Source organism: Chrysochloris asiatica, unplaced genomic scaffold, assembly GCF_000296735.1.
Source record: "Chrysochloris asiatica unplaced genomic scaffold, ChrAsi1.0 scaffold00044, whole genome shotgun sequence".
Lineage (NCBI taxonomy): Eukaryota > Metazoa > Chordata > Mammalia > Afrosoricida > Chrysochloridae > Chrysochloris > Chrysochloris asiatica.
Window position 1 is genome coordinate 8,270,623 of NW_006408562.1, and position 27,215 is coordinate 8,297,837.

General features: G+C 44.1%; 1 protein-coding gene across 1 annotated transcript in view; it reads left to right on the forward strand.

The window, feature by feature from the left end:
- CYFIP1 (cytoplasmic FMR1 interacting protein 1) overlaps positions 1-24,555 on the forward strand; it is an 86,323-nt gene extending 61,768 nt beyond the window's left edge. Inside the window, exons 22-30 of the mRNA XM_006861919.1 lie at positions 9,664-9,689; positions 10,027-10,169; positions 11,544-11,634; positions 13,093-13,223; positions 17,392-17,464; positions 21,480-21,574; positions 21,942-22,180; positions 22,623-22,770; positions 24,391-24,555. Coding sequence (XP_006861981.1) covers positions 9,664-9,689; positions 10,027-10,169; positions 11,544-11,634; positions 13,093-13,223; positions 17,392-17,464; positions 21,480-21,574; positions 21,942-22,180; positions 22,623-22,770; positions 24,391-24,555 — 1,111 coding nt within the window. The remainder of the gene's footprint in view (positions 1-9,663; positions 9,690-10,026; positions 10,170-11,543; positions 11,635-13,092; positions 13,224-17,391; positions 17,465-21,479; positions 21,575-21,941; positions 22,181-22,622; positions 22,771-24,390) is intronic.
- Positions 24,556-27,215: the final 2,660 nt, after the last annotated feature.

Here is a 27,215-nt window from a genome sequence, read left to right on the forward strand (position 1 = left end):
GGTCAAGGAGGTTCAATCTCAGGGTCCTGCTTCTGAGATGGCTCATTTTAAATCCGTGCTGGAGTTTCCAGTGTTGACAATCACAATGAACTGTTAGCAGCCTCCGCTGAATCATGCCATCCTATCAGGACCTTCTCCCAGCTTCTCTGACCCAGACAGTTAGGGCAGTAATGCTGTTGGGTGGGAGTTACAAAGACTAAGGCTAGAATCGACATAGTCAGTCATTCACTACATCACACATTTCTCCTTTCCCAATCTTTCTGAACAGCAAATGCTGTCTTTCTGACCTCAAATGGCCAAAGGTTGACTATTCTGTGGTGTCCATACCTCATTAGTGTTTTGTCGCACTATATATCTGTGTAGAGTCCTGGTGTGGCACTGTGGGATAAGCATTCAGCTACAAGGTTGGTTTGAACTGCAAGGTCGGCAGCTTAAACTCAGCAGCCGCTCCTTGGAAACCCCATACAGGGTCACTATGGGTCAGAACTGACGTGATGGCATTAAACAACAACAACCACCTTTATCTGTCTATTACGACTGAAAATTGAGCTACGGGTGTAAGTTCAGTTCCAGAGCTCAAAGGTGCCCAGGGCCGTAGTCTCTGGGTTTCACCAGTCTGTGTTTGAGCTGTAAGCCTGGTCTTTTTATGATTCTGAGTTTTGTTCTGCCTTTTCTCCCACTGTGCCCAGGACCTTCCAATGTGATCTTCTTTTTACTTCTAGCAGTTTCTAGAACACGCGGGCGGCAAAAAAGTGGTCCCTTAACCTTGAAGCCCTGTCGTAAGACTGGTTTGTGCCATCTGTCAAGACCATGAGTGCTTCTGGCCTCAGGCTGGCCTGGGGGATGTGCTTCCAGAAAACACACAGGTCTCTAGATAGGGTGCAGGAGGGTGGAGGGAATGTCAGAAGAGTGGGCCAGGGCCTGACACACACACAATCCCCACCCCATGTGTGGTTTGCATGTGTACACATACCACCCACTATTGGTTGTATTTGTGATTTTGATTTGAAATTCTAAAGGATTGGAATTTCAATCTATCAGCAGAGGAGGCTTCTAAGAAGTATTTGAGCGAGGAAAAGTGTTTCAGTATTTCAGTACATAAGCTCAATTAGGAGAGGAAGAAGATGGTGGGAGTCCCCAAGATACTTAGGAGAACTCATAGGGCCCAGAATTGTGATTTATCACAGCAAAAGAACAGGCAGCAAAGAACAGAAGATACTTCTTGAAAGAAAGACCGACAGGAAAAATACAAAACAAGGACGGCATTCCGACGAACTACTACAAGAACAAGCAAGTTGCTTGCCCAGGAGACATCATGGCAAGAGGTCGGGTCCCCTGCAGGGCAAACCCCCTTCCAAGACTTAAGACTCAGTGAGCAGACATGCGCTTTTACTGGCGACCACGGTGGTCACCCATAAGGGGAAGTGAGGAAGAACAACACTGAAGCAGCAAGCTAAGTCCTACCATGTTCAGTATACTCCTGGGAACCCGGGTGGAGACCTGGTTGGTCAGCAGTTTGGCAAGACCTGGGGACTCTTGGGCCCAGAGTCAGTGACATAGCCACAGAGGACTAGAGTGGAGAGTGAAGCGTCCAGCTGATAAGAAGAGAGGGCATATGCATAAGTACACCCACACTTGCAGATAATACCCACTTGTCCTGGCTTCAATGACTAGATGATCAGAGCTAAAGTAAAAGAAGAAAGAAGAGGAAAAAAAGAGTAATCTGATAAAATTTGATGAACTTGACCTACACCTATAGATGCAGTTGCTCAAAAAAGGGAACAAATCTTTACAGTGAGGATCATTCCCACCCCTCTATACACAGGGTAGACAGAGATGGGCAACTTGGACATTGGCTACCCAAAATGTGGGGGCTACAAAGGCAAGAAGTGACTGGCTTACAAGCTTTCAAGAGGGAGCCTAGATCCAGAGGGCATGGAGGAAGGCAGACTCACTGAGTAGTATCCAATCTGTCTGGGCAGGGCTGATGAAAGGAGATGGGGATAGGTTTCTTGTGGTATAATAGTGAATAATTACTGTCAGGGCTGACTGTGAGGGTTGGAAATGTAAAGGTAGACGTTTTGTAGCAAAAGGAAGGAAGTGGTTGATTTTGCAGTCTAGGAGCAGAGGACCCTGGGATCATCAAGGGAGAAGAGCGGAGTGTAGGACTCTACCCAGAAAAGCAGTGACGCCAGAGAAGGAGGCAGAGACAATGACATGGACCGACAGAGTGGCTAGGAACTGTAGACCCAGAGAGGGGGAGGGGCTGTGTGCTGTGCTGATGACCAGGGAGCAGGCTGGTAGGGTGTGTACCATTTGGTTGGTTGATGATGCATGGAGGGGATTGTAACCATGCAATGTAATGATATACGATAGGATAAAGGTAAAGCTAATGTTCTCCTATGTAACCTATCACACAATTCACAATAAAACAGTTTTAAAAAAAAGAATAGGCAGGTAATTCAGCAAAGTGAAAAGATGAAGTCTGGGGAAACAAGACTCAAACTTCCATAGTTACACAGACCCAAACCCAGATCCCACTGCCTTTGAGTCCAACTCACAGCGACCCTGTATAGGGTTTCTGAGGTTTTAAATCTTTACAGAAGTTGAAAGCTTTGTCTTCCTTCTGTGGAACAGATGGTGGGTTTGAACTGCCAGCTTGTGGTTAACCAACCAGTGTTTATTGTACAGTGCTACCAGGTGTCATTGGAATCACAGGACATGCTTGGTTTTGCCAGCAGGGAGTTGTGACAATACGTGTGAAGTGTTGTGTACCAAGGAAGCTTATCAGAGATTCTTTGCCAAGGTTTTCCCTGGGTCTGGTTATGTAGGGACCCTCTGGCCTGTCATATACCAAGATTCTAGACATCCAGAAGGTAAACAGGTTTGAAACACAAAACACACTGTACAAACCATCTAGGCATTGTGAGCTACCTTTTATTAGTTAAGAAGGGTGGGAATCATTGACTACCAAAGGATACTGAGTTTCTATTAAAAGTGATAGAAGAATTTGGAAGCAGACATAGACATAGTATTGCTCCTTGGGTTCCAGTTCATACATGCATGGGTTTATTCCCACCCAACAAAACATACCTAAATAGGCTTTTGTTATCAGTGGACTCCTGTGTGAAAAGTTCTTTCAGTAATACGAGGGACTTCAAAAGGTTTGTGGAAAAATTAAAAGGCAATGCAATGTTCCCATGAAATTTTTGAAGCCCTCTCTTATTAGTGGTGGGTGTTAAGTGCCGTGGGGTCAGTTCCAACTCATGGTGAACTCATAGGGTTTCACAGGAGCAGCTGGTGGGTTTGAACCACTGACCTTGTGGTTACTAGTCCAGTGCTTACAGTGCTTATCCTACAGCACCACATTCTTATTGGGCTGAAGAAAAAAAAAAAACACCTTCAAACCTTTTAAAAAATAAAATGGTCCAGTGAAAATAGTGGCTTCCACAGGAACACATTTAAGACACAAAGATGGAGGAAATGTTGTGAAACAGTAGCCCCGTATTTTGAAATTCTTGTGTAAGGTGTCACACTGTAGGATCAGGACTATGACAAGGTCCACTAGAGGGCCTTGTTGTGTCATTCTGGACATCTACACAGGCATGGCCCTCTAGAAGGGGACTTCACACGAAAGAGTTTGCAGAAAAATGGAATTTTTCCATGAACTTTTTGAGACATGTCTTATGTTGGAGCATTTTAAATCCTCTGTAGTCTTCTTGGGGTCCTGGTGTGGTACTATGGGGTAAGCACTGGACTTCTAACCACAAGGTCTGCAGTTCAAACCCACCAGCCGCTCCTCGGAAACCCTGTTGTACATCTGCACTTAACCAACAGCATGGTCAGCTTACTGCTCCACCTGCTGTTGCTACCTCAGGCCAACTACAGGTGATCCATAGGTGCCACCAGTTGCTTTTAACAAATGCCCTTTGGGAAAAGACAGTGAATTCTGAGAGATCTGAGTCAGGTCAAATTCAGAGCGTGGCTTTTGAGGCACTCCAAAGACATTCTGCACTCTCCAGTGGTTGCTAAGGCTCTGTTTTTTACCGCAATTGTGAAGCTATTGAGTTTCAAGACCACTGTGAAACTGGGGAATGGCACATAGGAATGTGGTTGTTCGGTGCTATCAAGTCAGTAGCAGCTCATAGCACGACGCACAACAGACCAAGACACTGACTGCCCCATCCTGCGCCATCCTCAAAATTGTTACACTTGAGCCCATTGTGCTCCTCCAGTTCATCTTATCAATCAACATGGGGAATATGGCTAAGGGCTAAGTTTAAATTTTTTATTTCTATTTATTTTTAAGTATGCTTGTGGATTTGTCTGTTTTCTTCCTTTTGTTTGGACATTTTCTGTACCATGTTTTTTTTGAAGCTCTTGTATTATTTCAAGTGTGTCTCATATAAACCTAGCTGCTTTTCCTCTCTGGTCTGACATCTTAGCCTTTTCATTGGAATGTCTAGCCCATTTACATTCATTGTAATTGACATAATTCTATTTAATTCTGCTTTGTCACTTGGTTTCTTCTTTTTTGTCCTAATTTCTTTTAAGTTACTCGAGTATTCTTTTTTTTTTTTTCTTTTTCTTTTTCCCCTCTTCCCCTCTTCTTTCCTCTCCCGGTTGAGCTCCGATCATCCAGTCATCCGGTCCAGGTCACGTGGCTATCATCTGCAAGTGTTCGAGTACTCTTTTAAAATACTATTTACACCACCTCACAAAATATATACATAGAATTCTAGCTGCCTTACTATATGTTTCTTGAGCTAGTGTGTTCAGGTACTTTTATATATGCTAGGTTTCAGCTCACAGTGACCCTAAGTCGGAACCGACACTAAGTCGGAACCGACTCCATGGTACTTAACAACAACATTGCAAAAATTACGAGGCTTGAATTTTTTCTTTAGTTCTTTCAGTTTGAGAAATGCTGAGTATGCGCTTCCCTTTTGGTTTTCTAATTCCAGGTCTTTGTACATTTTATTGTAATACCTCACTTTGTCTGCTTGAGCTGCACTTTGACATTTTCTGTTCCGCTTATATACCTCAATGTTCTCTGTGTTTCAGAGTGTCTTCTGACACCCATTTTGGGCTTTACGTTGTTTTTAATGACCTTTTGCTATCATCTTATATTACGTTCTTGATGTTATACCACACCTCTGCTAATCTTCACTCCTAAGTGTCTACCAGTCATTAATGTCTAAGGCATTAAGCCTTTTTTTGAGCTGGTCTCTGTATTCAAGCAGGATATACTTCGGGTCGCATTTTGGCTCTTGTGGACTTGTTTTAATTTTCTTCAGCTTCCACCTGTATTTTCATATCATCAGTCATGTTCCATTCCATGTTCGAGTCTTGATCTTGTTTTTACTAATCATATTGCGATCCTCCATTGTCTCTTCCCACAGATGTAGTCAATTTGATTCCTCTGGATTTCATCTGGTGAGGTCTCTGTGTATTGTTGTTGTTAGGTGCCATCGAGTTGGTACTGACTCATAGCAACCTTATGCACAGCAGAACGAAACACTGCCCGATCCTGGGCCAACTTCACTACTGTTGCTACCCTTGAGTTCATCAGTGCTGCCATGGATGTTTGCTCAATTTCAGATTGAAGAAGTTGGTAGACTCCTTCAGTTTTGTATCATTTACTTTAGTGGTTGGTCTGTAAATTTGTAAATAGTGGTATTAACTGGTCTTCCTTATAGATGTATGGGTATTAATCATATCACAAACAGCATTGTACTTCAAGATCTTGAAATGTTCTTTGACAATGAATCGGATGCCATTCTTCTTCAATTTGGCATAATAAACTATAAGATTGTCTGATTCACAATGACTGATACCAGTCCATTTTGGCTCACTAATGCTTCAGATATAGATAGGTGTGCATTCTGTTTCTTTTTCAAGGACTTCAAATTTTCCTAATTTTATACTTTGTACATTCCCCTTTCCGTTTGTGAATGGATGTTTGCAGTTATTTATTCTATTTTGAGTTGTTCCCGTTAACAAATGAAGGTTCCCGAAAGCTTTTCTTTGTTCACATCACTTTTGTCATCTTCCCCAGTCGTATTCTAAGTATTTTCCAGACTCCTCATCTGTCTCTGTGTGTACCGCTGCTACTCACAAGGCTTTCAGTGACTTAGTCTTTCTTTCTAGTCTGTCTTTGTGTTAAAGCTCCATGGAAACCAGTCCCCAATCGGTGACCCTGCTGTTATTTAAAATACTGCTGATACAGCTTCTAGCATCAGTGGTATTGGTGGTGTGCCATGGAGTCAGTTCCGACTCATAGCGACCCTGCACAGCGTTTCAGGCTATAAATCTTTACAGGGGCAGAAAGCCTCATCTTTCTCCCATGGAGCTGCTGGTAGTTTCGAACTGCTGACCGTGAGGTACGCAGCCCAATTCGTAACCACTATGCTACCAGAGCTCCTTCAATAGCAACTCACAATCCACTGTAGAACAAACTGACAGTGGATATATGCTGTAATCCCATTATATTATCAATATTGCTTTTTAAGAACTTAAAAATAAATTAAAATCATTAAAAAAAATTTACTCTGATACATTTTTTCCAAGGCTTGTGCTCGCCACTCTGTGTTTTGGGAGGTTTGTGGATAGGAGCAAGGAGTGAGGATTAGGGTTGGGCCTATAGCTAGGACTAGATTAAGCACAAGACTTCGTTTATTGTTAGGGTTTGAATTGGGGTTAGTGTTAGGGGTAAGGATTGGGGTAGACGTAAGAGTAAGTCTTGGTATTACTTTTAGGGTTACAGTTAGGTTTATTTTTATTTGTTTTTCTGTTTTATTTTGTTCTTCATTGGGAAGTTCTCTAACTGCATTATTCCCTCTTTTAATTTTATTTTTTGCTGCTGTTGTTGGCAACTGTATCTCTGGTTCCCTATTTTCAGTCTATTTTGTAAAAAACTTTTTACTGTGAATCCAGTGAAGGTTTACAGACACTATCATCAGTTTTACATTCAACAAATCACACACTTGGTTTTATCTCAATGATTGCAATCCCCTTCCTGCAACAACAGTTATCCTGTTTCCTCCCTGTGGTTCCCAGGTCCAGCCCACCCACTTTCCCATCCCTTCTCATCTTTGTCCTCAGGTACATTATTATTTTTTTTTTTCTCTTTCTTTCTTTCTGGCTTTCCTGTTCCATCATATTTTTCACAAGGTAAAAATATTTGATGTATGCATACAGAACAAAAAATATATATTCATTTAAATGTTGAAAGGGCACATTTGCAAACCAGCCTCCTGCCTGCAGGCTGTACACAGCCTTTCTCAGTCCATGGGCCTAGAGCCCGCAGCTGCTCTGTCTCTCTCCATGCCACCTCTGCCTCCGTCTCTGCCGTCAGCCCTCCCATAAATAGGAGCTCACACTCTTCTCATGCTCGTCCTTCTTCATGGTGCTGGGATTGTCTGTTCCTGAAATGAAAGATTGACTATTCTCTCCTTTTAGTTACACATCTTCTACAATTACAGTTGTGACAATCACAATTAATCTGCTAACAATTATAATTGATTCATAAAATCCTATTCATCATCCCCCATCCGTTTTCACCAGATCTATTTGGAAAAGCATTCTGAAACTAAGCACACTCATGAAAGTTTGTAAGCCAGCTATGTGTTATATGCATTCGTTGAAAGATTTCAGTTTGTATTCCATTAGTTCCTGGAGCCTTGTTCTTCACCAGTGCCTTCAATGCACCTTGGACTTCTTCCTTCAGTACCATTGGCTCTGGATCATGTGCTACCTCCTGAAATATCTGAACATTGCCCATTTCTTTTTGGAAGAGTGGCTCTGTGTATTCTTTCATCTTCTTAAGGGTGCTTTCTGCGTCATTCAATATTTTTGCCATAGAATCCAATATTGCAAGTTGAGGCGTGAATATTTGCTTACGGTCTTTGAGCGTGAACAATCCTGTTGCGTGTCTCCCCTTTTAGTTTTCTTAGGTGTAAAACTGCTAACTGCAGGTTCGGTAGTTCAAATCCAATCTATGGGAGAAGACAGATTAATCTATCTCTAGTGCTTCAGGGGAGAAGCCATTAGAGAAAGATGAAGCCGTCTTCTCCGGGAATGATTGAGTCTTAGAAATCCGTTTTGTTGTTATTATGTGTTGTCAAGTTGTTGTTAAGTGTTATCGAGTTGGTTTCAACTTATAACAACACTGCATAGGGTTTCCAAGGAGTGGCTGGTGAGCTTGAACCACTGACCCTGCGGTTCAAACCAACCTTGCAATCCAGTGTGTTAACCCACAGCGCCACACCAGGACTCCTAGAAATCCTATATGGGGTCACGTTTGTTTTGGGGGAATAGGTCATGGGAGTCCTGTTGGGCCAGTAGTTTAAAGGCTCAGCAGTAAACCGAAAGTGATTAAAGCCCTTCCAGTTGTTTCAAGGGAGGAAGTTGTGGCTTCCCTCAAGATTTACAGCCTTAGGAACCCTGTGGGGCCCTTCTGCTCTGTCCTGTCAAGTCACTATGAATTAGAACCGACTCAGTGGCAGTGACTTCCATGACGAACGGAGCTGAGCATCTTTTCGTGTGTTTGTTGGCTATTATATGGGGAAATAAATGTCTGCTTCACTTCATTGCCCATTTTTTTCTTAATAACCTTTTATTGTGGTTTGGTGAAGCTTTACATAGAAGTTTAGGTTCCCATTCTTCAGTTTCTACACTAGTTGCTCAGTTAACATTGGTCTAGTCTGCACAATTCACAATTTTTTTTAAATTTATTTCTTGTGTTAACCAAGCAATGCGAGCATGTACTGTTGGATAACAATGCTGTTGTTAATTGCAGTTTTGTTGTTTCTGACTCATAGCGACTCTGTATAAGGTTTACAAGGTGTGACTGGTGGGTTTGAACCACCAACCTTGCTGGTGGCTACAGTGCCACAGAATTTATGAAACCTGAATGCTGTGCCTCTAATACAATGGTGAAGTTAACACATTTCCAGATAAACAGAAATGAAAGGACTTTGTCATAATTAGACCCACATTACAAAAAAATGCGAAAGGGTGTTCTTTGGACTGAGAAGCTGCAGTGGTAGAGAATCTTCTGAGGTTAATGTACACAACACCACCACCCAGAACTCAGTCCTGACAGTTACACAAACCTACACAACTGAAAATAGGGAACCACAGATAGCAACGTATAACGAAGGCAAACGCGTAGCCCAAAGAGGGAATCATGTAGATACAGAAATTCCAGAGGTTGAGGAAAGAAGCATATTGCAGGATTAAACAGACTGTTTTAAACTGGTATGGGGTGAGGAACAAATTACAGAGTAACCTCAAAGAAAACTCAGATACCTTCATTGGGATTACAGCAGTGACCAACGTGATTGGCAGATCCCTGCTTGGCTCCCTGCTTGCACATAGCTTGTTGTTTTTTTGGTACAAGTGTGTCTCCTTGAAGTGTGGAGGGCGGCCCACAAGCTATCCTTTAAGGTGAGCTCCATGATGCCCCTCCTACAAAAAAACCACCTGACCCTCTTTCATTCTGCTAGGGGACTGCTGTCTTTGGTGACTCGGAGTAGCTCTGTGAAAGCAAAGATATGGTCCTGAGATAGATTCTTTCCCAATCCCACACTAAAAGCCCACTGCCATTGAGTCATTGAGAAACTATAGCACAGAATAGATCTGTCCCATACAGTTTGTAAGGCAGCATTATCTTTATGGAAGCAGACTGACGCATCTTTCTCCTGCACAACTCGTGGTGGCTTTGAACTACTGGCTTCAGTGAATAGGCATCTCTTGAACTCCTTTTTATATTACCTTAAATGTCTCCTGTAGAATTCACACTTCAGTAAATGTTGAAAAACAAATTATTATTTTTTAATTTAGGGAAGATTGCTTTTCCTGATCATTAGAAGATGTGCTAGTGGTTTGGGCAGCCTGAAGGGCGAGTTTTACAATTGTGTTAGTGACGCGTTATCTGGAGAAGCTTCATCTGAGTGTTTGCATGAGGACCGTGGTTACAGCTTGAGGTTTTATCGAGTGCTCGTGTTCTTTCTTCTCACCAGGCTTTGAACCTGGCCTATTCCAGCATTTATGGCAGTTACAGGAACTTCGTGGGCCCTCCACACTTCAAAGTCATCTGTCGGCTTCTTGGCTACCAGGGAATTGCTGTGGTCATGGAGGAGCTGCTGAAAGTCGTCAAGAGCCTGGTATGTGTCCTGCAAAGTGCTTCCTTCACAGGAGCCTTGAGTTCACGGGGGTAGAATAATTTGGGGGAATAGCAGCGGTGTGTGTTGGCCACAAGGAGGCTCTCAGGTGTTTGTGGGCTTACAGTATGGTCTGGTGTGGCAGCTGGCAGCGTATACCGGGGGGTCAGGTATGTTGTGCCGCTGCTGCTGCACTGAAGCACATGGTGGGTGCTTAGTCCCTGGGTACGCTGTGAACACTTCTGACTTAGGTCAGAGGTAAGACAGTCTTTGTAGACAGAGGTTTGCTCATCAGGACCTTTTAGAAAGGTTAGATCATTGAGGGATTTACCCTAAGGGATTTTCTTTTTTTGGTATATATCTCATTTCTGTATTTCTGTCATTAACTATAAAAGGTACCTTGTTTCTTCTATGAAAATATTAAATGTTTTAAAACTTTTTGTGACTGAGCCCATCTATTTAAAAAATCCTTTATTGCTGAATGTAAAGGTTCTGTCTTTCCCATGATTCACATGCTGGCTAAGGCAAAAGCTTGTTTGGCATGTCAGCTGGACCAAGATTGAATTAAAGTGGTTAGGCAAAGCAAAGGCGTACAGAATTCTAAGGCATTGTAAACTCACAATCACATTGGTGAAAATGAAAACATTTTAGAACCTAGGTGACTTTGATTGCTAGGCACAGTCATAAGACGTGACTCTTCCAGGTCCTGCTAGGCCCCAGCACTCCTGAGGTAATGGGACAAGTGTGGCAGAGACCCCGAGCTTGTCAAAGGTGCAGAGCCTCCTGGGAGAACTGCCTTCCCCTAGAGCACTCTTGACTGCTTGGTGCAGCCATGCACATTGGCCATACCTAACTGCCCACTCATCACCAGGAATGGGGTTTCTCAAATGTGTAACCCATAACCAGAAAGCGCCTACCCACTGTCCCGTGCTACCGAGTCTTGACCAAGAGGCTCTGGAGTGGGCCATTATATCGGATCTGACACACAGCTGGTGTTCCAGTCAGACCTCTCAGTATATGTACCCCCAGGCGCAGCCCACAACGCTGCTGCACTCACTGAGCATGCCTGGCGACTCTGCTGGCCACTCTGTTTTTCCCTTAGAGTTGCACGTGTGTGTCGATTGTCAGAAATTGCAGTGCAAGCACCTGAATGCTCCAAGCCATCCCTGCTGGCTGGCATCCCTCAGGACCTGTGCTCTGAAAAGCATGTGGGTTTGGAATGTGCCTTTAGTTAGTGTGTGGAGACACCCGCAATGGTGCTGCCTCTGCTGCCTGTGGGACTGAATTCCAGCCAGAGACTCTGCTGTTCGTCCCTGTATGAAGGCAGCAGGCTCCAGCTTCCACTTCCTAGGACTGACGCAGCCGTGTCCTCCACAGTTACAAGGCACCATCCTGCAGTATGTGAGGACGCTGATGGAAGTGATGCCCAAGATATGCCGCCTGCCCCGGCATGAATACGGCTCTCCTGGTGAGAGGGTGAACAGGTGGGGGTGGGGTGGGGAGGGCAGGGGTACTTTCTGCTGTTGCCCGAGGGCTCAGTCCCCATGCACGGGTCTTTGGAAAGGAGGTGAACCTGCCCGGTCTTGGACACAGGGAGAGTCGAGTCAGAAGGGACTCGTGTCAATTAGATTTGCTCTCCCTGGTGGGAGGATAGATGTGTGGGAAGTGTACTGGTGGGTAGTCTTAACAGGTGAGAATCGGAGGCCTCATCCAGAGTAACCAGGTGCCTGGTAGTCCCTAAGGCACTGAAAGAACCTCCCAGGCCTCCCCCAGTAAATTCCCAACTGTAGAGGAGCTGGGGGCTGGACTGTGGGTTCAACATTGGTGTTGGGGCTTAGGGACTACAACTCAAGACATCCCATGGGGTGATGGTGGGCATCTCTCTTCTCCCCTTGTTTTCTCCAGCTTCCCCTCCCCCATAATCCCCGCCTTCCCCTTCTTTCCCCACAAAACCCACCTCATCCTTCTCCCCTTCCAGCTTTGGGACTAGCCTGTCTATTTCCTTCCCTCTGTTGACTAGGTTAGCATCAAATTCAGAGATCTCTTGAGGTCTGTTGGCTCCTGTTTGTGAGTTGTGTCTTCTCATGCCTGCTACATTTTGCAGGCATCAAGGCAACCATAGGTGTGGGGGGGGAGGCAGTTTCTTGATCTGGACCTGGGGAGAAAGTGGACAGATGCTCACTATCTGATTACATAATTTCCCTCTATAAGAAAGGAGCTCTGGTAGCGTAGCAGTTATGAGTCAGACTGCTAACCTCAAGGTCAGCAGTTGAAAACTACTAGCTGCTCAGCAAAAGAAATTTGAGGTTTTCTGCTTCTGTAAAAATGTACAGCCTCGGAAACCTCATGCAGGGTCACTATGAGTCGTAACTGACTCCACGGCACATACCCACCACCATACCTGTAAGAGGAGTCCTGGTATAGAGCACTCTAGAATAAGCAACTGGACTGCCATCCACAAGGCTGGCAGTTCAAATCCACCAGCTTCTCCTTGGAAACCCTACACAGGGTCACCATGAGTCAGAAATGACTTGATGGCACTTAGCAACAACCAGCATGCCTATCAGAATTCCTGATGGCACTGTAAGTTAAGCAGTGGCTCAATCCTAGCAGCTGATCTGATCTGTGGAGCTGCTCTGCTCTGGCCTGTAGTCATTGTGACAGAACTGGATCTGTGCCTGGGAGTGGACACTCAGTTCTCTCCAGCCGTCTTTCTGCTTGTCCGGTCCTATATACCGGTGACTGCACCTCCTTGGCAGGACAGGGCTCACTGAGAGGCCCTGTCGCTCCCCATGCCCATTCACCTAGGTGTTTGGAGGGCCTGCTCAGGGGGCGGGCATCTCCATGGCAGGGCGGAGGGTTCCACCTGCTTAGGGCCCTGCCTCTTTCAGCCTCCCTGACCATGCCAATCTCTCTCTGCCCACAGGTATCCTTGAGTTCTTCCACCATCAGCTGAAGGACATAGTGGAGTATGCGGAGTTGAAGACAGTGTGCTTCCAGAACCTGAGGGAGGTGGGCAATGCCATCCTCTTCTGTCTGCTCATTGAGCAGAGCCTGGTAAGGCACAACTGCAACAGTGGAAGGGGCTTTCTCAGACTCTGGTATTGTTTGGGGATATTTCGTGGAAGATGGGGCACAGTGGTAAAAAGCACTGTTCTTTTTAGACTTTAATTTATTCCCTGCAATTGGAAAAAAGAAACAAAACAGCAGTATAGTTCATCGTCTCCAGAATGTTTTTCTGTGTGAGCACTGAGAAATGTTCTGTTGTTGATACTTGCTCCAACTCAGCTACCTCAGGCGACAAACGTGTCAGGTGTGTACAGATTTGTTGCCCTCAGGAGTGCTGTCTTTAGTAATGGAAATAATTCCATCCATATCTGTGTGTTGTACACTCAGAGTGTGGCTGAGTGAGGGATTGGGTTTTTAATTTGATTGAATTTTAGTTACTTTACAATAGCTACATGTGCCTTGTGAACTACACACACTGGCGTATGTGTATGTTGTGTCTTGTTAAAGTGCTGTTGAATCGCTTCCGACTCACAGCAACCCTGTATAGGGTTTCCAAAGAGTGGCTGGTGGGTTTGAACCACTGACCTTGCGGTTAGCAGTCCAGTGCTTATCATACAGTACCACACCAGGACACTCAATATCAATAAAATGGTTAGCACTTTATCTTCCTAAAAGAAGTTCTTCCCTACCTAGGGATCTTTAAAGGTATTCTTTTATGTTTTGCTTTTCACACTAAAGACACGATATTCGTAGATATGATTGGTGTATGCAGTTTGAGATATTGGCGAAGCTTCCTTTCTATGTGTGGGGTGATGAATCAGCGAGGCCTTCTGTGTTTGGTGGAGAGCTCCCCTTTTCCCTGCTGTCTACGTTGCCCTGACACGCTCATTTGTCTCCAGGATTTCTGCTCCATTCTATTGGTCACTTTTTGTGGGGGTAGGAGATCTTCATCATTACAACTCAAACTGGTCTGCACCTAGCAGGGCACCTCCCACCATCTCCCTCTTCTTTAGGAGTTTTGTTGTGATTGTTATTAAGTGCCGTCAAGTTGGTGCCGACTCACAGCGACCCTGTATAGGGTTTCCAAGGAAAGGAGCCACTGGTGGGTTTGAACTGCCGGCCTTGTGGTTCACAGTCCAGTGCTGATCCTACAGAGCCAAACTGGCTCTTAATGAATCATCACTCTGACCTGTGGGTTTTTTAAATGACTTACCAAATTTATTATAAAAGGCTTTTAGTAACTATGCTGCGCCTGCACCTATCTGGGGAAGGCTGGTTCTCATGGTGGCCTCTTGGACTACATGTATCACCCAGTGCCCTGGTGGCTTTCTGGAGGCCACGTTGGGCTTTGGAAGGAGAGAGGGGCTCGGGTACCTGTTGTCTGCTCAGCAGTTAGGATTGGGACTGGCAGTGTCCTCAGGATGAAGCTGATAGGTTGACATCCCATACCAGCACTGCAGGGCCAGACATGGCTACATCCAGGAGAAGACAGCTTCCTGTCAGGAGCTACATCTCCCTTGTTTTTTTACACTCCTAAGCAGACCCTTCGACAGGGTGGCAAGAGAGAGTCCTGCAGCCCTGGCCCCTCACCACAGGTTCAGAGCATGGGCACATGTCTTCCCCCGCATCCACGTCCAGTCCACCCACCTTCCCATCCCTTGTTACCTTCCTCCTTAGATACACGTGGCCCTTTTGATTTTGAATGGTGAGCAGACTTTACTAGTGTTCTTGTCTCCTCTACTACCTATCTACTGCTTGACTGAAAATAGGTCACGAGGGTGAGTTCTTTTCCAGACCTGAAGGGTGAGCGAGGGCCGTAGGCTCAGGTTCTTCTTTCTGACCAGTAAGCCAAGTGTTTTGTTTTGCTTTTTAATATTTTTTCCTCACATTTTCTCCCACTTGATTTGGGGACCTTCTAATGTGATCTCTTTCAGAGCAGTTGTTAGTGGTAGCCGGGCATCCTCTAATGCTGGCCTCAGAGTCGTGGAGACCAATGTTCTCACTGTGAATTTTTAAGGAACCGTATCAGTTAGTGAAAATCGCATTGAGTAATGAATCTAGAGTACTTGAAAATGAACTGCATGCGCAGCCTTCCTGAGCCCACAGCACAGAATGAGACAAGCTCTCCTCTGCATGGATCTAATCTCATGATGGACGGCTCCCCTGACAGCAGGTAGATGTTAGTTTATTAGGTGCTCTGTCAGAAGGACTTGTCTGAGGAGGAAGGAACGAAGCTGCTGTGGAGTGGAAATTATGCCTGAGCATATTCACTGTTGGCACCATGCAGGGACTGCATTAGAAAGGTAGGAAAGGAGAGCGTCTGTTGACTAGTGTGATCCAGGCCTGCCCAGATCCTGTTTTCCTTATGGTAGTGGATTCCTCAGGCAGGAAGGGGCCTTCTTGGGTCTCGGGAACCTGGGAGAGTCTTTGCATTTCCAGTATGGATCCCAACATTGCTGCCTTCTTGTGAAATACCTCTGTGGTGGGAGCCTGTGCGTGTCTCAGACTACAGCTTGTGCCTCTCCTTGAAGACAGTGCAGTGCTGGGCATGTGGGCCATAGGTCATAGCTAGCTGTCAATCTTAGCGACATTTGCAAACCTGGCTAATGAGTGGTGGGCTGAACCCTGACTATTCTGCATGCCCTTCTTTCCCACCTCCACTCCCCATCTCCCTTGACTCCTGGCTTCTCCCCACATCAGACGGGTAGAGAGAAGTTCCAAGTGTCAGGTGGGACATTGTGCCCCAAGCCCAGCCACAGACTTGAATTTTGTGTTGTTGCGCTTATCGTTTTGGAAATATAGGTTAATGGTTTCCACCAGGTTGTCAAGAATGGGAATCCCCCCAGGAGTAACCCTTACCTGATGGTGGTTATACCCCCCATCCTAGGACAGCAAGCGTAGATGTGATGACACTTGTGTCTCCCACTCTCATCAGTGAAGATATTAGAGTTAATGGTCATTCCCCTTGTCATGCCCTGAGAAGAGCGGGCTGGCTGGGTCTGCCTACAGGAGCTTGGCCTCCTGGGAACCAGTCTGGGGAGATGGAGTGTCAGGTCCCCAGGGATCTAGTGTTTTCAACACTCACTGCAATGAGGCTCTTCTCAATGATGGCCATGTCTGTGTTTAATCATGCCTTTTTTTTAAATTGGGAATTGAGTGAAGAATTATAGAGCAGAGTTTACATTCTTTTTCAACTTTTTACAACATGGCACAGATCTTAAATAGAGTTTGTCTTTTTGTGATTGACTAATTTCACTCAGCATACTGTCCTCCAGTTTCAACCGTGTTGTGAGGTTTTTCATAAACTCACAATACCTTCAAGAGAAACCTGCCAAGGGCAGCAATATCTTCCGCTTACCACCTGGCAGGGCTTTGCAGGGAGATCCCTTTGAAAAGGGGCCAGGCCTTCCTGCTTGTATAGTTCCGCTCTGTGTGTCACTTCCAGTTACTTGGTCCCACGCCTGTGCATCAGGTCTCAGTGATAAGAGTCAGATTTCAGGATGGATTCCGCAGCAGAGGCATCTGGGATACTTGACATGGCTGGTTTTGCACCTGCACTGAAAACTGGTTAAAGGGCAGGCTAATGTGTAGCTCGATTACATGTTTGATCAATTTCAGATTGAAGACATTGGTAAAATTCTATTTCATCCTCACTGGCTTTAGTGGTTGGTGCGTGAATTTGAATAGTGGTTATTAACTGGTCTTCCCTGTAGGCGCATGCATGTTATCCTATCACAGACAGCGTCGTACCTCACGATGGCACCTAACAACAGCAACAACAATGTGTAGCTATTGGCTACCAAGTGCCCTGCGTTGCTGAATAGGGAGGGAGGCTCCCCAGGAGATCCATGGTTTTTACCATGTTATCTCGTTTATAGCCTGGTTCCTCTGTATTTGGAGGTTTATATTATGGTTTTGTACATCTTCCCATGGCTGCTTTTCTGCTGCCCCAATACTGTTCCTCCTGTTTTCTTACTCTGACAGTCCTGTTGCTGCTGCTGTCACTGAGTCGGTTCCGGCTCATAGTGACCCTGTGTAGGGTTTCCAAGGAGTGGCTGGTGAGCTTGAACCACCGACCCTGCTTACCCAGCAGCACCTCTGCAGTGCTACGGGTAGTACTGATTTTACAGTAGATAACCAACTATGTACATTGTTTCATGTTTCTCCAGTTCTGCGCTGAGAATGAACTTCTTACCTGCCCTTCTCTGTGTTCTAGTCATTAGAAGAAGTGTGTGACCTGTTGCATGCCGCCCCTTTTCAGAATATTTTGCCCAGAGTCCATGTGAAAGGTAAGTGTGCAGCTCACCATCCGCTGTGATGAGGCTGTAGTCTGTGTGGCTATGCCTAAAACAAGGGAGGGTGTGGCTTGTGAGTTTCTGCCTGTTTAATCAGAAGGAGGGATAACTGGGAAGAGGGTATATTACCTTGTTCAGTAAATAGTGACTCAACAAAATACTTATGACTGAAATAGAAGGTGTTTGGGATTTCCTTCAATATAATGTACAAACAACGGGAATTAGTCCCCAGGTTAAGAATCTGATTTCAGACTATTAAGCAGAATGCTAAAGCCTGTCATTGTACGAAAGCTGAGTGGCATACAGCAGTTCATAATCACACAAACAGGCTTCTCTGTGATGTCACTGAAACAGTGCTCTCTTCCCGCGGTGTCAGCCCAGAGAATACCTTCTGCCCTTTCAAGTCGGCTCAGGCTGCTGCTTACACTGTGTTGAGTGTGTAACTTTTTATTTGGCTTACATTTCCCTCTTATTTACCCTTACAACCATTCCTCCAAAGTAAATCCAATGTCAGTGCTGGTGGTGCATCAAAGAATGGGAAAAGGATCCAAAGTGAGGATGAAGCAGTCAGCAGGTGTTAGGTTATAGCCCGCCAATGAGGAAAATGGAGCCTGCGAAACGACCTGTCCTATAAAGCTCCGAGTATTACTAAGCCAAGCAGTGGTTTAGTCATTGCAACAAAAAGGCTGCTGACAATTTGATTAGATCAGAATCAGCATAATATGCCTAGTAGCCTTACTTTCCTACAAGACTTGTCCAGTGGTTTAGAAGCTGCATGTGCAGCCAATGAGGGGTTTGTGATGAACAGTTCGTTGCACCTAGGGGGTGTGGCGCTGCGGGTTAATGCGCTGGACTGCAAACCAGCAAAGTTGTTTTGAACCGCAAGGTTGGCGCTTCAAGGTCATCAGTGACTCCTCGGAAACCCTGTACAGGGGCACTATGGGTTGAAACAGACTTGAGGGCATGTAACAACAACAAGGGGTTGGCTCGGTTCTCTCAGAGTGAGGGGGTCCCATTGTTTACATAAATGGGCGAGGTGTGAGAAGCCGCGTGAGCACCTGTGTAAGTGACAGGCATGCTTTTCCTGGAATGTTGAAAAAAGGATTAAGGAATGAGGGTGTTTAAGGGAGAAGAGATTGCTTTCCTAAAAGAAGAGAGTCTAAGACAAGACGACAAATGAAACAAAACACCTGAAAGGACCCACATTTCAAAAGGGGAAAAATGCCCCAGGGCATATAAATGCATCGGCTGGCTCTGAGGTAACATTTTTACATCTGAAAATTTCAAGCTTAAGCCTTTGCTTGCATGTTGTTACATGCTGTCAAGTCAGTTCTGACTCACAGCAACCCTTTATAGGGTTTCCAAGTCCTGGATGGTGGGTTTGAACCTGTGACCTTGTGGTCCAGTGATTATCCTGCAGTGCCACTCCAGGACTGTGCATCCCTCCCTAGATCTAAGGGCACGTCACCATACCTTTATGACATGAATGCCGTTGTCGGTAAGTGCAGTCATTTCCAAGGAGCAGCCTGGTGGGTCTGAACTGCCAACCTTGGGGTTAGCAGTCCAGTGCTTATCCTACATTGCCACACTGCAAGACACATATACATATTTTCATTATTTAGAAGGCTCGTGGATTTGAAGACTTATGTAAAATACCAAGCTCTCCACACTGACTGAAGTCAGTACAATCATTTCAAATTCTCCGCTAATTTCAGAAACTGATGAGCTGATCTGCTGTATGGAAATGCAAGGGAAACCACGAGACCCAAGACAACTGTGAAAAAGAGTGAAGTTGGAAGACTCATGCTTCCTGATTTCAAAGTTTACAGTAAATCAAGACGTATAGCCCTGGTGTAAGGATAGACATGGATTAATGGACTCGAATAGAGATTCCAGAAATCAACCCTCACATCAACCGGTTTTCAATACAGGTCGGCAATCCAAGGCAATTCCATGGAAAAAATATTTCAGTCCCTGGAGAAGGACATCATACTAAGTAAAGTAGAGAGTCAGTGAAAAAGAGGAAGACCCCTCAAGGAGATGAGCAGTGGGCTCAGCACCAACAGTTGTGAGCATGGAACAGGACTGGGCAATGTTTCGTTCTGTTGTGCATAAGGTCGCTATGAGTCAGAACTGACTCGAGGGCACCTAACAACATAAACAGAGTGGCAGTATGGATTTGGGGGGGGTGGGAATAACTGCTGAATATAAATTTTACCAGAGCTACACTTTAGACACAAAGAACGGGAAAAAAATACACAAAGCAAACAGTAACCAAAAGGAAGCAAAACTGGCAATATTAATAGCTGACAAAGTAGATTTTAAATCAACATCCAGTATAATAGACAAAGAAGCAGAATAAAGCTAAAATTAATAAAGTACAGCAGATCTGAATGATTGTATTAGCCAACTGGACCTCATAGGCACATATAAGTTCACCGTCAAAAGGCAGCAAAATATACACTCTTTTGCAAGGCACCTGGCTAGGACAGTCTCCTAAATATACTATATTTTAAGTCACAAATTAAACCTCAAGAAATTCTCAAAGATTGAAATCATATAAAACATCTTTGACCACAATGATATGATAGTAGAAATCTACAACAGAAATAATGAAAGGAAATATATAAATGAAATTAAATCACATACTACTAACAACTACTTGGTCATAGAAGAAATGAAAACTGAAATTTGAAAATATTTAGGATGGAACAAGATTGAAAATACAAGATACCAAAACTCAGATGCAGCAGAAGTTGGTATGCCCTGTTGTGTTGGTTCCTGTTCACAGCAACCTTGTATAGGGTCTCACGGACCAGCTGCTGGATTTGAACTGCTAACTTTGTTAGCAGTCCAGTGTTTATCCTATAGTAGTACTCTACACTAGGACTGGCATATAGTTCAAAAAAAAAATTTAAATCAATGAATGGAAAATAAAATAAAGCTAACAGCAATCAAGAAACAGAATAGTAATATTCATTTTTGATAAAACAGACTTTAAAACAAAAACGAGCATAAGAGACATAGGACGTTATCTAATGATTAGGATCACTTGAAGAAAAGGACATAACCATATTGAATATATCTATGCACCCAATGAGAGATGCAAAATACATAAATAAAACAAACCATTGAACACAGAAATCGAGAACGCTACATGTGTTTTGTTGTTCTTAGGTGCATTCATGCTGATTACAACTCGTAGCAACCATGTACAGTGTTTCCAAGACTGTAGTAAATCTTTACAAGAGCAAAAAGTTTTTTATCTTTCTCCTGCAGATGTTGTGGCTGGTAGTCCTGTGCTTATCCTACAGTCACCAGTACTCCTGCAATAAGAGTAGGAGACTTTGACTATTGTTCTCTACTTGTCCAGATCAAAAGAGAAAGAAGGAACTCGTCTACAGAACAAATAGTCTACCAAGGAGAACTGAGCCCAGCAGAACAAGATAAAGCCTGACTAGCACTCCAGGGCCACCCACAGTTCAGGTCCACAGTAGATAGATCTTGTAGAATGCTAGAAAAACGTGGTACAAGACTCCAGTTCTTAAATTGTCCAGACTTACTGGATTCGTTGACACTGGAGTATGCCCTGACACTATTGTTCTCATTTTCTCTTTAAACTATCACCTGTGCTGATAGCAGAGTGGTTCCGTCCTGTGATGCTATGAAAAATGACCAATCCAGTCATACAGCAGCTACCCTGAAGCGAAGTTGAGAAAGTAACGGGCGGGGCAGGGAAACCTGACTACTGGAAAGGGAATATAACAGAATTAATGACAATATTTATACATTTTTCAAACAGTGTAACCAGTAGCCCTGAATAATTTTTGTAGAACTTGTTAAATGAGAACTTAAACTTCTTGTAAACGTTCACCAAAAACACAATGAAATATTATGTAAACAATAAGGTTTTTTGTTGTTGATCTGTGTTGTCGGAAAAAGAAAATGAACGTTCAGAGTCATTTTTCCATACAACAGAACCTAGGATAATATATTGTTTCCACTGCAGAGGGAGAGAGACTGGAAGCCAAAATGAAGAGATTGGAATCAAAGTATGCCCCACTGCACCTTGTTCCTCTGATTGAGAGACTGGGGACCCCTCAGGTAGGTGTGCTCTGGCATTGTGCCCTAATCAGCACGGGCAGCGGGACCAGGCTGACCTGGAAGGCTTCCGATCACACACCCTGACCATCGCTGGCTCCTGGTTAAGAACTGTACTGGATGACTGCCCTTTGATCTGAAATATACCAAGTTTTGTCAGGCAAATACGAGGGGGCTTCAAGAAGTTTATGAAAATAGAATTAAGACATGATGGAACTTTCCTACAGACTTTTTAAAGTCCCCTCATAGGTCACTGCTGATGGCTTTATTCTGTAAGCTGAGCTATTTCCCACTGAGTCATAAACAAAGCTAGGGTAGCACCTGTTTCCTGCTATGACCCATAATACTTGATCACTTTTCCTTTCTGCAGCAAATTGCAATAGCAAGAGAGGGGGACCTGCTGACCAAGGAGCGCCTCTGCTGTGGCCTGTCAATGTTCGAAGTCATCTTGACTCGGGTTCGGACCTTTCTGGATGATCCTATCTGGCGTGGCCCTCTTCCCAGCAATGGGGTCATGCATGTGGACGAGTGTGTTGAGTTTCACAGGCTTTGGAGCGCCATGCAATTTGTCTACTGCATTCCTGTGGGGACACATGAGTTTACGGTTGAGTAAGTATGTGCTTAGTCTTACCCTGTGGAGCAAGGTCCAGTTCCAGTAGAGGAGGAGAAGTAGAAGCTGATGTTGGGCAGACCAGACCAGAAGCTTACTTAGACAGCATGGCAGATTTCATACCAATGAAATGATTTGGGGCACACTTCAGGGAGTCACTGAACCCATGCAAATGTACGCAAAGTAGAGTGTATTTTTCCTGGGAGAAGGTCCATGGCTTCATGAAGTCATTCTTCATGGAGAGACTACAATTAGAAAAAGGTTCCGAAATAGTATACCAGAGGAACCCAAAAAAGGTGTTAGGCCGAAATGAAACCTCACCTGCTGCTTACCGTTCTATGACAGATCCAAGTCCAGCTGGCTGTGGAACGACAGTGATGTCTGTAGACAAACTCATGACTTTTGTTAATTGATCTCCCATTTTTCTCTTCTCGTTGGTAGGCAATGTTTTGGTGACGGGCTCCACTGGGCTGGATGTATGATCATTGTACTTCTTGGGCAACAGCGACGCTTTGCTGTGCTGGATTTTTGCTACCATTTGCTCAAAGTCCAAAAACATGATGGCAAAGATGAGATTATAAAAAACGTGGTAAGTGGAAAAAAATCATATATTATTGATTTAACATGCCCGGGAGTGGTTTTTATCCCAGTGAATGAGATATCACTAACTGAAGGGTTTTTTGTTTTTTTTCCCATTCACAAAATGAATCTAAATGCAATTGGGATTTAAAGCTGTCTGGCAGTGAAAGTGCTTACTATACGTACCATTTCCCTTTGCACAGTGCAGGAGAAGGTCAAGCTCCTGCCATGCTTCTGCTCATCTGACTTCCCCTTTTGCACCATCTCTCATGCCACCTGGATAAAGTTCCCTGTTGGAACATACTAGCTTAGATCCACTTGTATAACCCAGGACACGCCTATTATCAGGTCCATATTTAGAGTTCATGTGAAAACCTCCTGCTGCTGCCATTTAAGGTTGTAGGGATCAGGGCCTGGAGATCCGTAGGGGCCATTGGACGCCCTCATAGTTTCCATTCCTGTGACTGGTGTCTTCACATCGATCCCATTCACTTCAGCTGTGTCTAGTTTAGTGCAGTTTATAGATTTCAGCAATCAAGAGTTCAGTCCTTAGATCTGGGTTGTTGATGCTACACAAGTCAATTCTGAATGCATTGCTCCTTAGGGTTCCCTAGGGTGAAATGAGGGTGCATCGCCAGGTCTCTCATCACATGAGCCACTGGTGGATTCACAGCACTGACCTTTTGTTTCATAACTGAAACATTACCCATTGTGCCACCAAAGATCCTTTCTGGGAAGTAATTGATCATTTTCCTTTCTTTACACATTGAATCTGAAGGTACAAGGCTGGAACTCCTTTGCAGTAAACAATTTGGCTTTTGGCTCTGGCTCCTGAGAGCAGGACCACACCTGAGGCCGAGTAGGGACTTATGAGCCCAAGGGGAATCTTCTGGGTGCCCGGTGCTAACTAGCCGCTCAGACATGATGTATTCTATAATGATCACATGTTATTAAGTGCTGTCCAGTCTGTTCCAGCTCAGAAACAAGGCCAACAAAGGCTTTGGGAAATGGAGGCTCCATGGAGCTTCTAGAAGGAGACTCCACCCTGGACCTTGCCCTGTGTGTTCCTATCTTTATTTTCTGCTAAAGACAGTCCTTACCCTGCAGCTTTCATTGTTTTAAACAGTCGAATTATATCTAAGACACAGGAGAAGGACCAGCACCCTGAACTAGCCCGTTGTTAAGTGCTGTCGAGTCGGTTCCAAATCATAGCAGCCCTGTGTAGGGTTTCCGAGGCTGTAAATCTTTACGGGAGCAGAACGCCTCATCTTTCTCCCACAGAGTGCGTTGGTAGATTTGAACTGTTGACCATGCAGTTAGCAGCCCAACTCAAGGGCTAACTACTGTGCTACAGCGTTCCTTTGACCTATTAGGTGACTGAATAGATCTTTAAGTTATATCAACGAGTGTATCTGTCAGTAGCAGGAGACCTACAAAGAAATATGTTTCTGTTGAAAACTAGTTCCAATAGTTGCATTAAAGAGATAGTATGTGTGTCAGTACCATTTGGTTGACGTTGTTCCTGAGCAAATGACTTTCCTACATTTGAAACATAAGCAATACATGCACAACATTTCAAATTAGTGCATGCTAATTCTACTTTTGAACACACTCTAATTTCAATTCCTAGCCCTTGAAGAAGATGGTGGAGAGGATTCGCAAGTTCCAGATACTCAATGATGAGATCATCAATATCCTGGACAAGTACCTGAAGTCAGGAGACGGAGAGAGCACGCCTGTGGAGCACGTCCGCTGCTTCCAGCCCCCGATCCACCAGTCTCTGGCCAGCAGCTGAGTCACTGCTGCACCCCGTGTATCAGCGTATCAGCTTCCCATGGGCTGTTTGGTGACATTTTTAAGGGACTATTTTTTCCGTATCTCTCTGCCTGTTTAAAAGAGGTGCTTTTTGATCTACAGGCTAAATTTTATAAAATTGACCTATTTTTCTATATCAAAATTGTATGCTTTTGGTAATTAAGAAGTCTGAGAAGATTAGCTGCTGATTGCTGCTTGCTGCCATCAGGTTATTACAAATTCTTCCATTTCCCATGAGTTGAGCCCCCAGTTAATGTGTCAGAAAGTGTTGCTGGGTTGAGTCCGTTACCTCTTAGTAATCGGGACCATTTATAAACTTACACACGACATTAATAAACAGCTAATTATAATAAAATCCTGAACTAGCATTCAACTTTTAACGATTCTGCTTTCGTTTAGGGATTTTTCCGACGGTCTTTTATGAGTATCTTTTCTAAATCATTGTTTCCTTTCTTGTCATTGTTTCAGAAAAATGACCTTGATTTTTCTGCTGTCCAAGTCCAGGTGTAAGAAAATATAATTTGTGAGTCATGATTTAAAGGTCACAGAAATAAAACTAATGACACCTATTTGTTTGTACATCATTTACTATGATCCCAGGCTCCCTCCAGTTATCGGAACTTACAGACTAGGTCTAGGGGGTCTTAGATGGGACAAAATCATGACATCACTTGAAAGCAATACTCTCCAACCACTCACACATTGTTTCTTAGGTTTACACTTACATTTCTAGGGGGATGACATCAAAGCTATGCAAATGAAGCTTAGACACAAACAGTGCTCTCTTGTGGGTGTGAGGCTGAGGTCAGCCAAAGTGAAGACAGGAGAGTGGCCTGACAGTGCCCAAGGCAGGGAACCCAAGACAACAGACAGAACGCCTCTGCTTGACCACCCCTGCAGTCATTCCAACTGCTGGGTGAACTGAGGCCAACTGGGAGTCCTGGGGGCACTGTAGGATAAGCACACAACCAGAAGGTCAGTGGTTCAAACTCACAAGCCACTCATCGGAAGCCCTATGCAGGGCCGCCGTGAGTCAGAACCAACTTGAGGACACTCAACAGCAGTGACAAGTCCAACTGAAAGCATTCTGATCTACTTTTATGTGTCATGGAAATAGATGAACTGAGAAACTAAAGGCATCATTTGCAATGGTGAGAATCTGAAGCCATTCTCCTTGAGAACACGAACCAGTTACAGCTGCCCTTTATCACCACTCCTATTCAATATTGTGCTGAAAATCTCAGCCAGAGATGTAAAGCAAGAAAAGGAAAGTAAAGGCATCTAAACTGGCAAATAAGAAGGAAAACTCTCGATTTGCAGGTGATATGATCCTATATTTTAAAAATTCCTAAGATGCAGGAAGAAATTATTGGAAATCATTGATAGAAATGGCAATGTGGCAGGATACAAAAACAACACACTAAAGTCAGCAGGATATCTTTACAGTAATAAAGAGAGCGCTGAGAGGAAATCAAGACAATACCATTTACAATAGCCACCCAAAAGATGAAATATGTGGGAATAAACATAACCAGAAAACCAAAGACCTATACCAAAAAACCCCTACAAAACACTAGTACAAATGCTGGACAGTCCTAGGGAGACCAGGGTATTTATGGTTAACTGAGGAGTATCACAATTCAAACCTTGTTAAAAATCATTCTACATCAAGGATTGATAAAATGTATTGAATTATTTAAACACTGATGTTTTTGAAACTATAATAAATATTTTAAATTACAAAAATGAAAAAAAAAAACCACCAAAAAACCCACTTTGTGGGGCTGTGGGAGTAATGAGTTGGTCTGCAAAGTCAGTATGAACTGCAAAGTTGGTGGTTCAAACTCATCAGCCACACCTTGGAAACCCTATACAGGGTCGCTATGGGTTGGAATTGACTCAATGGCACTTAACAACAATTAACCAAAAGAGACCTTCAGAAATAGAGGATTAAAGACCTAAATGTAAACCTAGAACCATGACAATCCTCTATGAAAAAAACGTGGACACAGGGGCTCTGATCTATGGTATAAATGCATCATCAGACGTAACTGAAAACACAAAACAGGATACAAAATAGATGACTGCGACCTTCCTAAAAATTAGACATTTATGTGCATTAAAGGACTTCACCAACAGAGTGAAAGGAGAACCCACACACGGGGAACAATGTTTGGCAATGATGTATCAGACAAAGCACTACTCTCTAATTTATAAAACACTTCAACACTTCAATAAGATGATGACAAATAATCCAATTAAAATATGGGCAGACGATATGAACAGACACTCAGGTGGGCAATAAACATATGAAGAAATGCTCATCATCATTAGCTATCTATTGTTGTTGTCAGGTGCCATCGAGTCGGAACCGACTCATAGCAACTCCATGCACAGCAGAACAAAACAATGTCCGATCCTGGGCCAACCTCACTACCGCTGCCACACTTGACGCCATCAATGATGCCACCTGGCCGATCCATCTCATTGGGGGTCTTCCTCTTTTTTTCTGACCCTCCACCTTACCCAGCATGACATCCTTCTCCAGCGACTGTTCTCTCCAGACAATGTGTCCAAAGTAGGAGAAACGAAGCTTAGCCATCTTGACCTCCAAGAAGCACTCTGGCTGCACTTCTTCCA